Source organism: Malaya genurostris, chromosome 3 (assembly GCF_030247185.1).
Source record: "Malaya genurostris strain Urasoe2022 chromosome 3, Malgen_1.1, whole genome shotgun sequence".
Lineage (NCBI taxonomy): Eukaryota > Metazoa > Arthropoda > Insecta > Diptera > Culicidae > Malaya > Malaya genurostris.
Window position 1 is genome coordinate 234651312 of NC_080572.1, and position 18171 is coordinate 234669482.

The following is an 18171-nucleotide window of genomic DNA, read 5'->3' on the forward strand; positions in this document are numbered from 1 at the left end:
AGTTGTGCTTCATTGCAATCAGAATATCAATAGGGAGAACAATTTTCAGAATTTTGTTCGGCCTTGCCTTCACGAAACATTTCCGAGCAACGCCGGGTAAATCAGCTAGAAATAATATTTTAATGACTGAGTCAGGATTTTGAGGTAACGTCCTTACAAATGAGATGAAATACAGAACCGTTACCCTAATTCATTACATCTTTCGAGTACACCAAATAGATCCTATTATTGTTCATAGAAAATGATTCGTTCGAGGCATTTCATCATTAGATACCGAATGGGTTATACTAATCGTCAAATGTCCAATACTAAATGATCGTTATTTTCACCATCTGAAGCTCTATCCTGGGCAGCAACGTGCTTTGTTTGCTTTTTGTACCGAGGGGACCTCTTTCGATGTTAATTACTGCTTTAATGAAATGTTTGTTCTACTCAAATTGGAACATTTGTTCTCCAATCTGGAAAATGATCAGACTTGAATGAGTTTCTCTAAGTAAGTATTTATCACTGTTTGCTCACCTTGGATCTGTAGAAAGTTAACAATCAGAAGTAGCAAATGATAAATTAGAGAAAATACAATCGTCTAATCACCCGTAGGCAGCAGATGCAACGACGTTAGCTAGACTCTTAGGATGTTTAGTATGACTGGGCAATTTGTGCCAGTAGCATGTTTGCAAGTTCTTGAACCGTAACGATATGGGTTACAGTTTCGTGAGGGTTGTGGCTTTCTGTTTGTTGAGCTTATCGCTCGAAATTTCTGTGAATGGTGATATATTTGATTGTAAGTATAGATTTTTTTTGGGTTGAGTATCGTTTTTGATGAAGTAAGTAATTAATCATTGTTATCTTTAAAAAAAAAACAATATATCTGTGCAGTAATACTTATTCCTTTTCCAGTATCCCAGTACCACCGCATGCCCAGGCTAACGGAGTTCGATGACTACGATCAATGTTTGGAAGATGTACCCGCCGGCAAAATGGCCACGTACTGCGTTGTACGGTTGGCCATTAAACCGGACAACAACTCCAAACTGTGGCAGGATATAGAGGTTGAACTCTTTCGATCCCGTTGGTAGAAACCACAAGCTAATCTGCGAACCAAAATTCATTCTCTTTAGGAATTCTCCAGTGATCGAAGACATTACAATCATCGTCATCTACAGCGTGGAGTCTGCGTTCAAGATTGTTTGAAATCGGTGAAACAGCTGTCCAACAGGACCCGGCAGGCACTTCGGGTGGAAAAGTTCGACTTTGATTACCCGGTAAGTTTAGTGACGTTACACCAGAGTGATTAGAATGATTTGCAATTATTCAATTTCAGTACATTTTCGATGTCACCGTGTTCAAAGATACCGAAGCTCATCGCGAACGTTATGCGGAGTTACTTGATGTTTGCTTGAATCACAAACTGAATGAAACATTTCAACTGAAAGCCTACACCGAGATTGAAGTTTGTGATCGAAATGACGATGTCAATGAAGTTGGTATGAATTCAGTTGAATCGTAAACTTTTTGTGTGCAACGTAAAACTATTGGAATTTTCAGATTGGCTTGACATGCTGTTCCTGCTTGTATTAATTACGCTGTTAACTCTTGTGGTGTTCTCAAGTTGGTATGATATGAGTATTAACAAGAAACAAGATACAACGCACTACCAGGTACAACTTGATACAAAAAGTGAGTTTTTTTTTCATATTTCTAAGCATATCTGTTCTGCTAACTATTTTCCGAAGAATTTATTTTTAAGCATTTTCAAATTACAAACCTACCAATGCAAAAAACAATCTTTCAAAGCTTTGGTATCCGGGTCTAAAATTCGACTCTCAGGCTAGTTGACATATGCTCGAGCCTCGTTTTTGAAAAAGATTTGGTCAGTGGGACTTTTAGTTACTATCCAACGAAAATCGAATTGGAATAGGACTGATAAATGAGTTAGCAAAAATGGAAATTGGCGAAATAAATTGGAAAAAGTCTGAACTTGTACGGATTCTGTACAGATGGGTTGCAAAAGAAGTAGTTTTTTTTATCTGATTCAGAGTAGTTAAATTGGCAGAGCAATAGGAAAACACATTTTTGAGTTCCAATTTCTGAGAAGGTTTCTTAACAATTTTATTCTCATAATTGTTTCCCTAGTCTGCCTTGAGATACTGATAGAAAGTTAAACCAAGTTCATGACGACTTTATACGTCATAACGAGTCAAATATCAAACTAAGTGTAAAGACAGTAAAGAATTGACGATAGTATGACGGGAGAAAAAAAAATCACAAAAGCATGTAGATTGGTACTAAGTTTCGGTTAAGTTGCTGGTTCTTAAAAGAACCGATCAATAGAATTTCATCCAATTTCTTCGATTGTGAAAATTTGCCGAATATTAATAAAAATTTTCCTCTCGCATGAGGCGACCAAAGCAATTTGCGTTAAGAAAAAAAATCCTCAAAAGGCCCACTCACTGCACAGTGGTTCAAATGCCCAATTTCACGCTATTAATTGATAACTCATTAAAAACGTGGTTTTCGAGGTACTGTATCCTACACACTAAGATTCAATTCCGTTGTTCGGTAATTTTTTTGACGAAAACTTTCGATAATCAATAGAAATTACCGATATTTCGGTATATGAACGTCGTTTCACAAAAATTATGCAAATTTTTACCGGACGATCAGTTCTCATTGCAGAGTTCGGTAAATAGATAAACAATTCATACGGTAAATGTGAATAGTCGCCGAGTACGGTAAAACCCATACAGTCCGTATGGTAAAATAATCTTCCAACAACAGAACTTCTGTAAATACTGATTGTCGTGAAAACTAACTGTCAAACAGTTGATCAAATTTTCAGTAAGTGTCTTTTTATTAATCAAATCAAAATCTTGTAGAGTTCATCGAATGGATTGAGGTACAGGTGCTAAAGTTTTTAAAACATTAGAACCACTAGAAACTTTTTGTTTCCTGTACGTGGCCGAATGAGCCATTTTTTTGTTAGTTAAATATATTTTTTAAGGCTACGATTTGTCTTTGACTCATCAGTGCATAGCAGTTTATGTTGAACTGCTAGTGCGACCTGACGGCTCAACATGAACCGCTAAGCAGACTTTTTTTTTGTTAGTGGATCTCGTTGTCACCCTTTTTTGTGGGGCAGAGGAGCTTCCATTTCCATCCAGTGAGGATTGAGGGGCACTTTGTTCGTGACTCGTCTTATCATCCATTGATTCGTTGTCGGTATTGTTGATGTTGTCATCAACTGTTATAGGTGGTTTCAGTTTTCTTTTCGTTTTCATTGTTGTTCGCAGTAAGTATTTTTGAAACAGGAGTACTGGGTTCACTAGTTACTCTTGCTGAATGGGTTGCTTGTCATTGGTTTAAGTTGTTTTTTCGCAGTTTCATTGCAAGGTTTACCGTAGTTTGAATGATTCAGTGATTTACAAAACTGACATGAAATTAGCTGATTCTCGTAAGTTACTAGCGATTTACAAGGATATCTTCTACACTGTCTTAAAATCCCGTAGAATGGAATCGACTTATGACAAAAAAAATTCCTTTTTGATGAAAAGATTTTCTCCGTACTGCGACATGTTTTCTCGAACGTAATGTTCTGTCACCTGCGTGGGAAAATCATGTACACGAACTTCTATTGCACCGTCTACCACGTACACAAGGATTTTGTATTTCATGTTATCATACTCACCACAGTGCAACTCGTTGTTAACCGAAGCGAATGCAATTGCATCTCGTTCACGTTCAAACATATACATATCCCAAGTTACAAGATGAACATGAACTCAGTGAAGCACCTTTTGCCAATGATAACGCAAATAGGTGAATAATCTGTTGCTAGCCAGTTACTAATTAGTGGCTAATTAGTTACGGTGATTATGACTTTGTTTAGTTTTTAAGTACTTCGCTAAGTTAACGAAGCACCTCTCCCAAATAAGCCTGAAAGTAAATTGAAACCCAGTCGATAGTTTGTTTCTAACTAGTTTGTTCAAGTTTTTACACTTGCTGCCTACACAAATCGTTCAAGTGTAATTTCTGGTGGACTCGACGGATTGTGCAGTGTTTTGGAAGGTGCTCATAATTCCGGTCAGCCGGAACATTTGACCCTTTTTTTCGTGGAATGAAACCATAGCAGGTTGGAATTTTCTTCATTCATTTTTGTGAATATGTGTAGTTTTCTAAAATCAGAGAATAAAAGAATTTAAATCAAAGGAAAATAAAAAACAACAAATTACCGAACAATCAGTTAGATCCATTTGGTTTACAGTTTACGGTAGTTGTTTGACAGTACAGCAATTACCGAACGATCGGTAATCAATTCAATTACCGAACTGATTACCGAACGTTCGGCTGTTGAAAATTCGGTAAAAAATTACCAAATTCTGGGAAATTTTCTAAGTGTGTAAGCTAAGTGGCTCAAAATGATAGGCGCCATATTCTGGAAAATTTTATTTATGTGATTATACCCCCTAAAAATGAGATAAAAATATTAGTTTAGCTCAAAACCAACATATCAAACAAATTTGCTGAAGTTTCAGTTCAGAAAATAGTTTTGAAGATTTTTGTTGCATAATAATACTACATTGATACATTTGAATTTAAGTTTAATTTAAAACTATTCAATCATATGTGAGAAAGTGAAGTGAGCTTCATTTTATTATATTTGATTATTATTGTCGGTACTTCCGGAACCGAAAGCTGGATATTGGCATAGTGACATTCGATTCATTCAACCATGCACTAATATGACCTACACATTTTTTCACGGTTCTCTATGACGATTTGAATTTTAGAAAAAAATGTAGTAGTAGTCGGACTTGGATAAAATTCAGCAAATCTTTTATAAGAATCTAATTCTGTGAAAATCGGTTCTGCCATCTCCGAGAAAAGTGAGTGACATTATTGTATTTACATTTGTAATGCTTTATTTCCATATTTTTGGTGCATATCACCCTATCAAGTTGGACCCATATGAAATTCCGGAACTTTGTTTGGAACCATGAGACCTTTAATTTGAATCTAAGTTTGTGAAACTCGGTCCAACCATCTTCGAGGAAATTAAATGATATTAATTTCACATTTTTGGTGCATATCATCCTGTAATTCTGGAACCAGAATCGAATCTAAATGATATTCAGGAACTTTGTATGGGACCATAAGACCTTTCAGTTGAATATAAGTTTGTGAAAATCGGTTCAGTCATCTCTGCGAAAATTGAGTTACATTATTTTCACATTTTTCGTGCCCAAAAAAACTTTGTAAAACATGAAAAACTCATATAAATTGAAAATATGTCTTCTTATAAAAACTGGTTTTAGGACATCCTTTTCAGAAAATACATCATATCATTAGTTACACTCAAGTTACGGGAATAGTGTCTTCAGCAAATTTGTTTGAAATAACTTTCTGCACAGCTTTGCCGAAGTTACTTAGCCCCTATGTTGGCTTTGAGCTAAAATAATATTTTTATCTCACTTTTGGAGGGATTAATCCCATAAATAAAATTTTAGAAAAGATGGCGCCGATCATTTTGAATAACTTTGCTAAAAATACTGTACCACGAAAACCACAGTTATCAATTAAGAATGTTTTATCGCAGATTTTCAAAGTTAGGCGTTTTTTACGCGGATTTCCGAAATTGCACGATTTTTCAAAATTATCCTGTTTTGTCTTAGACCTCAGTGTACACTATCATTAAAATCGTGGCTCACATGAACAAAAATGTCACAATAGACAATGGAAATGTTTTTATATCATCATATCCGCTGCCAATTTTGTCATGAAGAAAAAGGCGGATGGGTAACGTCGGAACATTTTGCCTCAGATTACCCATGTTAGCAAATGCTTACTACACCCCCCTCCAAACAAATATTCTTATAGCAACATATCACCAGCAACAATAACTTGAGTCAAGTTAGGTGTGAGGTGTGGTAATCTATTGAGTTGTTTCGGAGTTATGATCGATCATAAAAACAATCACACTTCCTTTCTCCTTAAAAATGCTCTTATTATCAGCTGAAGTGCAAATAATATCTGTACTTAGTATCGATTTTTATGGGAACTTCACATTAAACCTTATTTTTAGAGGCACTAATTATATCCATAAAATCATATTTGAGTTCTTCAAAAAGTATCGATTCTCTTCAAATTAAATAAATTTCGTCATTATCCAAGTCAACTTTTTGGAGACTTTTACTACACCCCATCCCTTTATAACCGTATCTAGGATATGCAAAATGTATCTATGGTCATGAAAAAGTATCGATTCTCATAAATTATATAATTTTTTTCATGACCCTCCTGAAAATGACAGTTGATACGCTTCCTCTATCAAAATATCCGTATGACCATCTTTGAAGAGCAAGAAGTACCTGTGTCAAGTTTGGTACATTATACCCCCCTTTTCAGAGGCCCTTACTACATCCATTACCTTTATAATCATATCTAAGATATTCAAAATGTATCTATAAAGAAAAAAGTATCGATTCTCGTCAAATTAGAAAAAAAAATTGGTTATGATCCTTCCTTTTGAAGACCCTTCCCCACTAAAATACACTTATGACCATCTTTGAAGAGTAAGCGTTACAAACATTACAGCCCCCTTTTTGAGGGCACTTGCCACATCCACCCCTCATTTAATCACAACTATTGTATGCAAAATGTTTCAATGGTCTTCAAAAAGTATCCCTTGTTAAATACCCTTGCTACGCTTGCTAAGCTAAAAATACCCCTATGACCATCTCTCAAGAACAAGAAGTACCTGTGCCAAGTTTGGTGGCAATTTGTTCAGCAGTTCTGGAGTTATGCCGTTACAAACATACAAAATTATATCCTTTTTATAAATATAAATATATATGGATTTTTTTAAATATACAGGGTGATTTTTTAAGAGCTTGAGAACTTTTTTAAACAATAAAACGCATAAAATTTGCAAAATCTCATCGGTTCTTTATTTTAAACGTTAGATTGGTACATGACATTTACTTTTTGAAAATAATTTCGTTTAAATGTTGACCGCGGCTGCGTCTTAGGTGGTCCATTCGGAAAGTCCAATTTTGGGCAACTTTTTCGAGCATTTCGGCCGGAATAGCCCGAATTTCTTCGGAAATGTTGTCTTCCAAAGCTGGAATAGTTACTGGCTTATTTCTGTAGACTTTAGACTTGACGTAGCCCCACAAAAAATAGTCTAAAGGCGTCAAATCGCATGATCTTGGTGGCCAACTTACCGGTCCATTTCTTGAGATGAATTGTTCTCCGAAGTTTTCCCTCAAAATGGCCATAGAATCGCGAGCTGTGTGGCATGTAGCGCCATCTTGTTGAAACCACATGTCTACCAAGTTCAGTTCTTCCATTTTTGGCAACGAAAAGTTTGTTAGCATCGAACGATAGCGATCGCCATTCACTGTAACGTTGCGTCCAACAGCATCTTTGAAAAAATACGGTCCAATGATTCCACCAGCGTACAAACCACACCAAACAGTGCATTTTTCGGGATGCATGGGCAGTTCTTGAACGGCTTCTGGTTGCTCTTCACTCCAAATGCGGCAATTTTGCTTATTTACGTAGCCATTCAACCAGAAATGAGCCTCATCGCTGAACAAAATTTGTCGATAAAAAAGCGGATTTTCTGCCAACTTTTCTAGGGCCCATTCACTGATTTGCAAGCGTTGCTCGTTAGTAAGTCTATTCATGATGAAATGTCAGAGCATACTGAGCAAATAATAATGCATGAAAATCATAACCTCAAAAAATCTGAGCAAATACTAATGCATGAAAATCCTAACCTCAAAAAAATCACCTTTTATATAGATTTTGAGGCTTTCACTCAATGTAAAAATTTTTTGCGCTCTTTTTTATCATGTATATACGGGTAAAGAACTATTGAAATTATTCGCCTCGATATGTCGGCATGATTTATGAACATACCGTTTAATCATACCCGGCTTTAACCTATGGCGGTAGTCGTGATCGCCGCTACTTTATAAACAAAACTTTGTGATTACACCTTGTTGATATAAATCAATTTTATTGTGTGAAAATAGTGCTGGTGTTCCGAAAATCAGCTATAAACGTCATCCATGTTTCCTTTCCATTTTTATTTGATGTCAGTGAACGTTACGGTAGAACATAAAAATTATGAACAATAATTTTTCCCTCATGCTAATTAAGGAGTGTATCGATAAGTAGTTAGCAACATTCAAACAGTTATTACTCTGAAATGGCTTAATTTTTTGCAGCGTGTTATGCGGTGACATGTTTGTTTACATGTCAATAACAGCTGCGCAATCAATTGGTTTCGGTACGGTTTATCGTTTTAATGATGAGTCGCACTTCCGGTGAAACTCTCAACGGATGAACACGTTGCATCGTGTTAGTCCGGAGAAAATTCGAGTATTTCGCAAGAAAGAAAGGATTTCCAGCCGTACTTTGACGATTCGACACAGCCACACAGCGAGATTTTCGCTTGTAGTCAAGTGAAAATAAAGTCCATTGGACTATAAACGAAAATTAACTGGCAATAAAGCCTTAGTTGCTGTACCATCAATTCGGCGTCATCTCAAGTGAGGTGACGCCAACCAGAAAAGAAGAAGAAGAAGAAGACAATGATGAGTCGAATTGATCCGGAAACGCGAAAGAAAATTCTGCACACTTGGTGCTCAGAAAGTGGTGTCACGTACAACGAAATTGCAAAACGGGTCAAAGTGCACCACACCAGTGTTAAAAATTATTATCCAGAAGTTCGGTAAGACCCTTTCCATGGAGGATTTGCCCCGATCCGGTAGGAAAACGGGTCCCAGCCAGCCCGGCCAGGACTTAAAAGTGGTTGAGTACATCAGGAAAAACCCATCGGCGTCGACGCGGGATTTGGCCAAGCATCAGGATGATTCAACGGATCAAAGTTCGGAACTCCCTAAAAACGTACAAGAAACAGAAGGTGCCGAAAAAGTCCCTGGTACAGCAAGTTCAGGCCAAAACAAGAGCGCGAAAACTGTATAACCGGATTCTACAGAATAAAGACGGATGTATCCTGATCGACGACGAAACCTATGCTTAGGAAGACTCTCGAGCGCTGCCCGGACCGCAATATTATACGAAATCGGTGTACCAGGACCTGGACGACGCTGACACCACGGTGGCGATGGAAAAGTTTGGGCAGAAGGTGTTGGTCTGGCAAGCAATTTGTACCTGTGGTTTGCGGTCGTCGATTTTCTTCACGAAGGGCACAATTAACGCCAAGGTGTACGAGGAAGAATGTTTGAAGAAGAGAATGCTGCCACTGTACAGAAAGCATACGGCTCCTCCTATCTTCTGGCCGGATTTGGTTTCAGCCCACTACGTCAACTCCGTTCTACAGTGGTTGTCAAAAAATAATGCACAATTCGTGGAAAATGACATCAACCCACCGAACTGTCCGGATCTTTGGCCAATTGAAAGGTATAGGGCAATTGTCAAGCGGCACTTTCGGAAGGAAGGTACAGTGTCCCAAAACATGCAGGAGTTAAAAAAACTGAACAGCTGCCACCAGGAAAGTCAACTAGGATTTTCTTCAATATAATCAGTGATATGCATAAAAATGTAATTTTTCTACAATATATCGAACACTGATGTTAAAATATGATTTTTTTCGCTTTTTTGTTCAATAATCAATGTTGCTAACTACTTTTCGATACACTCCTTACACTGAAACAAAGAAGAAATACATCTGATATCGAATCTAAACCGTCACACAGTGGTCCAAAACTGGAAAAAGACGGTCAAAAGTCTGTACTGACATTTACTGATTTATAAGAGCTAACGTGTCTTCGAAGTTTAACAAGATTATATAAGGCTTCTTTTGAAAGTGAGGGTAGTACCAATTTCGAGAAAAAATTATTTCTTTTTTTTTCTATCACATTTTGAAGAAAAAAACATTTGAAGTATTTTTACTGAAGATATAAATAATGTAAAAAAATATTTTTTTGAGATATATTCACTTTATTTTAAAAACAGTTTTTAGGTATTATCTACGTAGAATCTACCTCTATTACCTAAGTATCTACTACAAAGTGCGCATAAATACGCATAAACAAGCTCATGCTTGCACGCGCAACTTAAGCAAATGGTTGCGATTTTTATTTTGTTTACTTTTTGACATTTAACAATAACAGAAAAAATCTAAATGGAACCTAATGCAATATTTTAGGCATTTTCAAAGTTAGTTTTAATTATTGAAAATCCGAAAAATTATCAAATGTTCTACACATATTTAATAAATGGAAAAATGTTTTCTAAACAAAATATGATAAAGTATTGTAAAAGTACAAACCTTTACGAATTTCCTATAAGTATTGCGAAAGTTTTCTGCATTAAGTTGCATATTTCGCTTCGACACAAGGTTTTTTAGGTAAAATGATGCATAACTTTTCCAGAAAAGAATAAACCTATGCACTACCTTCAACGAAAATATGGGATTTTTTATTTTCTACAATCATTCCAAACAAAGTATGCATAAAAAATAACTCAAAACAAGTTATGATTAGGAAACTAGTTTTAAAGGGGTTACCATAATTCAATAACTGAAACTAACTTTGAAAAGGCCTAGAAAAAAGTTTCATCGAGTTCCACTTAGATTTTTTTATAGTTTTGTGCATATCTTTTTCTATTAATTTTGTAAAAATCAGCTGCATAAAGTTGCATATTTCGCTTCGGTTCAAGGTCAGTGATATGATACCTTTTTGGCATTAAAAATGCCTTACTCTTCACTATATGGGGCCGGGTGTCAATTAAAAGTTTCAAAAATAGTCGCGTAACCTTTTTGTGTCATAATTTTGAACGTTAATAACTCGGTCATTTGTTAATGGATTGTTATAATTTAACAACCAATCGATTCGGAAACTTTTAACTTAAACATGTATGACGACGTAGTTTCAGTATTTCAATAGCATACTATTGAAAAATTGGTTAGAAGTGACCTATGTTTTCATCCACCAATCCCTGTTTTACAAAATGACGTCAACTTTTTGTTCGGCATAGGAGGCTTTGCGTCATGCATAAAAAACACCGTATCGTTATGCGTAGTATGAAGGGAAATCTATAAATATAGGCTGCACAATATTTCTTTGCCTAGTTGATGTTTGACTGTGAATGAAACAAGTAGCTCGTCCAGTGAGCTGATGACTGGATTGTATATACGTTCACTTGCTGGATTGTCGCTTTTGCATTATGTGCTGGTGTAATTTTCTGTTGTCTGCACAACACCGCTTCGTGTTCGCTTGAATATCTTATATATCATCTAGCTATTGAAGAACCGAATCAGCGTGGTTATCGGTTCTTTTAAAATATCCCACGTATTTAGCAAATTGTTGGTAGATTTTGCCATTAAAAATGCCTTACACTTCGCTTCCCGAGGCTGGGTGTCAATTTAAAACATGCAAAACTAATCGCGTAACATTTTTCTGTCATAATTTTGAATGCTCATACCTCAGTAATTTGTTGATGGATTTATATAATTCAACAACCAATCGATTCGGAAACATTTAACTTAAACTTATGAGATAACGTCATTTGAATATTTCAATTGCATACCATTGGAAAATTGGTTTGAATTGAGTATTTTATTTTGGTTTTCTGGTAACTATCAGACCAATTTAGAATTATCGGTGATAGATTTTTCGGATATAATTTGCAGCGCTTGTTCCTCGATGATTTGTTAATGGATTTTCCTCATTTAAATGATTCCAAAGCTTCAATATTGTAAGCTTAAAAATGTTTTAATTTGGATTTGGATTTGGATTCAGTATAAAGTTGTGTTATGATGATAATCATAGATACTTCTTCTTCATTATATGTGACTGAACAAGTTGTTGTCCCGTCAGGAATTAAACGCTTCAAAAGATTCAAAATTAAATTCTGAAACTTATCTAAAAGCGGCCTCCTCGGTTTGGTAGTATAAATGAGTTCCACAGGCTCACATATACAGTATAATTCGATGCAATATCATATAGTATCAAAGATAAACTAAAGGTAAGTTTACCTGCGATTTTACATGTATCGTTTGAATAGCAACCCTCGTAGAATTTGGTTAACCGCCAGTTTCAGTTTAATCATTATTAGCTTCAAAACAATAAGCGTCTGATGGCTACACGCGTTGTAACTATGACAATGTTCATTCATGTGTTAATAACATCAAGTTACAATATGAACAAAATTTCTGAATTTTGTTGCGTACCCATTCCGTATATTCCTAATATGCCAAAGCGAAAATTAATGTAAGTAACTAAATATTTTATGCGGACTGTTTCACAAGTTTTCTTCCTCGTATTGTTGCCATATTATTTACCGACACTTTCCGAAGATTATCGACGATTTTGAAAAATGATTAATAAAATACACTATTACTGAGTTTACTGGTACAACATTTTTCGCTAAAATAAATAAAATTAATGATTTTGTACGTTTCTCGAAGATTATTATCATAAAATAAATCAGTTTCATTTGTTCAGGTTTAAATCTTTAGGTTGTTTGTATCTAAAATTGAGCTTTCTAGTTCTAGTAGAATTCAAGTTAAAGGACGTTATTCAAAATCTTAACAATGTAAAAAATTGTGGAAAGGGATCAAAATTGAATAGAATTTATTATCAAGAAAGAATCTAATTGTAAATTTTATCATTCGCCAACAATCTAAGCGCTTAAACTAGAGCAAGTTTGTAATTAGTCAATTGAAAAAGTTTTTAGTTTAGTGTATCGTCATCATTATCATCTTTATTTTTGTATTTATTATGAAGACCCTAGAAACGTTCCATTTTTAATGTTATTGTGCTCGGTCGTGCCTTAAATACAACCCTCTAATTTTTTATCAATCAATATTCTTCGGTATTTCAGTTTTCATGACATTGTTCTAATGTCCGTCATTTTAAGTGGCAATTATAGATTTTAACCACTCATTACTCTGTAGTGTCGAAACTAAATTTTTGGGTGCCTTCCGAAACGAAAACTGAGTACAACCAAGAATGAAATAAGTTTCATTGGTTATCGACTATCCAAATCTGCTAACCCGATAAACCTGATTAATTTATGTAAAATAGACTATTTTATACTAATCACCCTGTATCTTCGAAACCGGAAGTTGGATCTGACTGAAAAACAAGATGTTTTATAGAATCTTAAAACTTTTCATTTGAATCTTAGATGATTCTTAGATTTTATTTGAATCTTAGATCGGTTCAGCCATCTACGAGAAAAATGAGTTACAGTTTTAATTTCGTTTCACATATCATCCTGTAGTTAGGCAACCAAAGGTCGGAACCAAACATAATTCAGGAACCTTGTTTGGGAGTATACGACTTTTCATATAAATTTGAGTATGCAGAAAACGTTTTTTTTTATTTGTTATTTGTTTATTTGGGGCAGGGAAAAGCCCGGTGGAGTTAGTTTCTCTCAAACTTGCTCTCCAACGGGCATAAAACCTCCTCATCTTTTGCATCAACAGATTACAATAATCCAAATGATACATTTCACTTAAACATAGTATTTCTAAACTAACTAAAACTAAAACTTATTAGATAGTAACCCGAGGAAGAATTTCTTGACAACGTTTCGTGATCGATTAAAGTCGAATGAATTGGAACAGTGGTTGAATGTTCGGCACATGCTTACAAAAGGCTCGTTATACCCATAATTAGTTCTAGCATAGGGGGTCCTAAGAAAAGAATAGTTTCTAGGATTACGGCAATGGATATCAATTTGTAAATTCTTTAGTAACGCGGAAAATGAATCTTAGCAGCTTGGAGGCTTTGGAGATAGTAAACTCAATGTGTTTCTTGAAATTTAACTTAGACGTACAGACGATGTACGTTCCAGAACAAGTTGTGAAATATTATAGTCGAAACTGACTATAGACTGTTTGAGACTAAAAGAGATGATGGAGCATTTGGAGGCGTTCAAAACCATTCTGTTGATATTACACCAGTTAGTCAAATTATTCAACTGCTCTTGTAGGAACTCTGCGTCAGCTGTGGATTTGATGACATGAAATAATTTGAAGTTATCGGCGAATGATAGTTTCATGCACTTGATCGAAAAATTTAGATCTTTGAGATAAAATAAAAATATAAACAATCCAAGGTGACTTCCTTGAGGAACTCTAGAGGTAACGGCGAACGGTAAGGTTGTACAGTCTCCTATTTTCACTATCAATTCGCAACTAGTAAGATATGAGTGAAGCCAATTCAGAAATGACCCGTTAAATCCTAGTCTATTTAACTTTGAGATTGTTATTTGATGATTAGTCTTGTCGAACGCAGCGGAGAAATCGGTGTAGATAGAATCTACCTGTAGTCGTGATTGTAACGAACGATTCGGCATGAAACCATGTTGAGTCTCAGATATGTAGTTAGAGCAATTATGTGTTATAAAATCCAGAGAAAAAATTCAAACAGTTGAGATACAGTTGACTATAATGGATAGTGGAACTAATAGGCTGCCAGAGCAGTTTTTTTATTTGTTTCAATTATAGAGGCTTTAACATCTTAGGTCATTCGCCTCTTCGGACCAGAAAATCTTTCTGACCCTATGTGCGGGGTTGGGAATCGAACCCAGGCGGGCTGCGTGAAAGGCATCGACTATCCCATCACGCTATACCCGTCCCCTCAATGCCAGAGCAGTTTTTTATTACCACAGATGGGATTCCATCGGGTCCAGCACTAGATGACCGTTTTAACTTAGCACATGCTGAGCTCAAAGTAGCAGTTGAGATAATAGGATGACATCCAATTGGAGAATGAAGAGGGACAGTTGTTGGTTGAGTCATATCCGAAAAAAATTGAGTGAAATTATTTGACACACATGCATTTGCTGATCTCGACGAACTGATGCGAATGGTATATGGGTGTCATGTTCTTCCAGCATTTATTGCTGTAAGTAGTTTAAATCAATATAATTATGGAATTGCTTTCAACTCGAAAATTCTACCATCATCTGGTTTACATATGGCATATTCGAACGATTATGTTGCCAAAAACGAACCGTGCTAAAATCGGTCCGAGGCAAAATATCATGCTGTACACAGTCTTTTGGGTACTTAGAAACAAATGTATGACACAGTATAAAAAAATCGTGTTTTATTTTGCTCCCAAGCATTTCTTTGCCAGACAGCGCTCAAAACTTCTACTGCTGGAATAGGGGAAAAAGTAGCTTACACAGAAATTTCGATATCTCCGTTAAAAATGGACGGATTTTAACAATCTATGGCTTGTTGGATAGGTATTACCGTGCGGAATCTAAGTCTGAAAATATATCCTGTTTTCAAGGTCAATTGTGACAGATACTGTCAAAAACTGAAAATTTTGACATAAAATTTCGTATAACTCAAAAAGTAAACATCCGATCTCAAAACCATTCAATAGCGTTCAGGGTGACGGAAAGGCCTTTCATTTGCGACAAGTTTGATCAAAACCGGTCCAGCCATCGCTGAGATCTCGACCTCTTAGTTGACAACACACATACAGACACACACACGGACATTTGCTCAGTTCGTCGAGCTGAATCGATTGGTATATGACATTCGGCCTTCCGGGCCTCGGAAAATTTTTCTAAAGTTTGAGCGAATTCTATACCTATTTTTTATATTTATAAAAAAAGGTAAAAAGATAAAATGTTGTATAACTTTGCCAGGAAAGAACAAACCTATGCACTACCTTCGACAAAATTATGGGAATTTTTAATTTCTACCATTATTCCAAACAAACCTTGCATAACAAAATAACTCGAAACAAGTTATGAATAAAAAACTGATTTTAAGGGGGCTGCGATAAAAACGCTTTGTCTATCCGAAACGATGCGACCTAGACTTTTAATGTATTTGGCAAAGTAGATTATTAAATTTAAATTTATTAAATTATTTTCTTCCACCATTATTTTAAAACTTTGTAGAAGAAGAAATGTTTCTATCTCTTCAGAAAAAAAAGTTATGGTAATATTTTTTGTCAAAGTAGGCCATGAACAATTAGAGATAGAATCAAATTACGCGGTATATATTCGTAAATAATTTCATAAAAGCAACTATATGCATCAAAAGAACGGATTATCAGCTACTGATTTATTTCCACGTTTTTATTGATTCGAGCCACTGTGCGTCGTTGCGGGTACGACGAAGAGAAACATCCGTCTTGAATTTTTTTTTCTTTTTTTTTTGTTTCGATTATAGAGGTTTCAACCTTAAGGTCATTCGCCTCTTCGGATCAGAAAAAATTTCTGTCCCTATGTGCGGAGTTGGGAATCGAACCCAGGTGGGCTGCGTGAAAGGCATGGACTTACCCATCACACTATACCCGTCCCCTTAGTTTTTTTCTTTGTTATCGTAAATTGAAAATTTTATCATATTGATGATCATACAACAAAAGATATTCTGTAAAAAATGTTTGGACGAAAATTGACTCCGGGACTTCTGTGCATAAAAACCGTCATCACCTACTTTTATACTCTATCCTGTGAATGCAACCATGAATTATATTTTCCAGAACAAATGCTCCTCGCATCATTTTCCATTCTCCGTAATTGGTACACACTGACCGCTCGCTCACAGAACGAATCCATCCGGGAGCTGCGATTCCTGCAAGCGATTCGTTTCATGACGATGTATCTCGTCATAATGGGCCATGCAGCACTTCTGTACACGGTTATTCCCGTACAAAACACGGCTAGGGCAGAAATGGTACGCGGATATTACTAGTGTCCAGTCTGAGATGATTTTACGAACGCTCTTGTTTTTAGATGTACCACGACATTGGAACGATGGTCCTAACCGGCGGAGTTCAAATCACACAAACATTCTTCTTTATGAGTGGAGTGCTGCTAACAATCAACCTGATGTCCTATGCGAAGAAACGCAACAGCAATCTTGGGATTCTGTTTTTACTGAAAATGGCGATATATCGTTACATGCGATTAACACCTGTGTACGCCTTTATAATCCTGCTGCAAGCTACTTGGTTGACGAAACTGCAGGACGGTCCCCTATGGAAAGTAGGTTCGGAAACCGAGAAAGCCTTCTGCCGACGGAATTGGTGGACGAATCTGTTGTACATTAACAACTACGTCAATGCAGATCAACCGGTAAGAGGCTATATTTGATTGAAAGAAAAAAAAATGCTCATAATGATCTTTATTGCTACAGTGTGTTCAACAAGGATGGTATCTGGGATGCGACTATCAACTGTTCATCGCTGGCAGTTTGTTCCTGATTCTGATCAATAGGTTCCGTAGGTTACTGGTTCCAATAGTCGTGGTTACCGCGATCGGATCGTACGTGCTTCCTGCTTTGTTCATCTACTACCAAAAACTAGAAGGAGTGTTTGTGATAACACTCGAGTAAGTATACAAACCATCGTCGCATTTTCAAATCAAACTGTTTTACACATTATTTCACAGGGCTCAACGGTTCATCATGTGGTTTGATGAGCTATATTTAAAATCTTACATACCGTTGCACGTAAACACCGGAAACTTCCTTGCCGGAATTGTTACCGGTTTAATTCACATCCATCTGCGAAAGAAGGCTATTAATCCCGTTCAGAAAAAGGTTGGGCAAGGAAATCAATACTTTTGGATCATTTTTCATTCACCTTTTGTCTATTTTAGTGGTTCCGTGTTCTTTGGTATCTGCTTTTACCAATGGCAATTGTCAGTTTTCTTGTGCACTATATCTTCTACGTGTATGATTTTGAAAAACCTTCTCTGTGGATGGCAGTCTACTATCCGGTGATGAAACACACCTGGGGAATCTTCTGCAGCATTTTCGTTATCGGGTTCACAAACGGAATTACGCCAATATTGAAGAGGATATTTGATCATCGAATTTTCGAACCTCTGGGACGAATGACCTATTCCGCCTATCTATCTCACGTATTTGTTATGCGGTTGATTCTTTTGAACACCCGATCTCCGACACATTTCAGTTATTTGGGAATGGTAAGACATCGTGCTGAGACGGGTTAAAATGATAATGGAATCGAAAATTGATTTGTTTCTTGTTTTTTTCAGATGACGATCAACTGTGCCTCGGTCGTGTTTTCCTATTTGATGGCAATATTTCTATGTTTGACGCTGGAAGCACCGGTAACGGTACTACAGAAAAGGTTCATGGGAACGCTGAAAGGTTCATGAGATAAATAAAATGGGAATATAACAAATTTGAAAAAC

General features: G+C 36.1%; 1 protein-coding gene across 1 annotated transcript; it reads left to right on the plus strand.

Annotated features, from left to right (window-relative positions):
• Nucleotides 1-651: 651 nt before the first annotated feature.
• LOC131436743 (nose resistant to fluoxetine protein 6-like) lies at nt 652-18161 on the plus strand. Its single transcript, XM_058605628.1, has 11 exons — nt 652-781; nt 898-1049; nt 1119-1262; nt 1322-1484; nt 1546-1677; nt 16491-16684; nt 16744-17085; nt 17147-17340; nt 17401-17551; nt 17611-17940; nt 18013-18161. The coding sequence occupies exons 1-11, from the start codon at nt 697-699 to the stop codon at nt 18133-18135; spliced, it is 2010 nt and encodes a 669-aa protein (XP_058461611.1). The 5' UTR covers nt 652-696; the 3' UTR covers nt 18136-18161.
• Nucleotides 18162-18171: the final 10 nt, after the last annotated feature.

Bases quoted from the DNA above. Each gene is read 5' to 3' on its own strand.
- LOC131436743 (XM_058605628.1), top strand. From the start codon at position 697: ATGGGTTACAGTTTCGTGAGGGTTGTGGCTTTCTGTTTGTTGAGCTTA. The intron at 782-897 runs GTAAGTATAGAT...TTCCTTTTCCAG, and splicing joins GAATGGTGATATATTTGATT to TATCCCAGTACCACCGCATG. The intron at 1,485-1,545 runs GTATGAATTCAG...TGGAATTTTCAG, and splicing joins TGACGATGTCAATGAAGTTG to ATTGGCTTGACATGCTGTTC.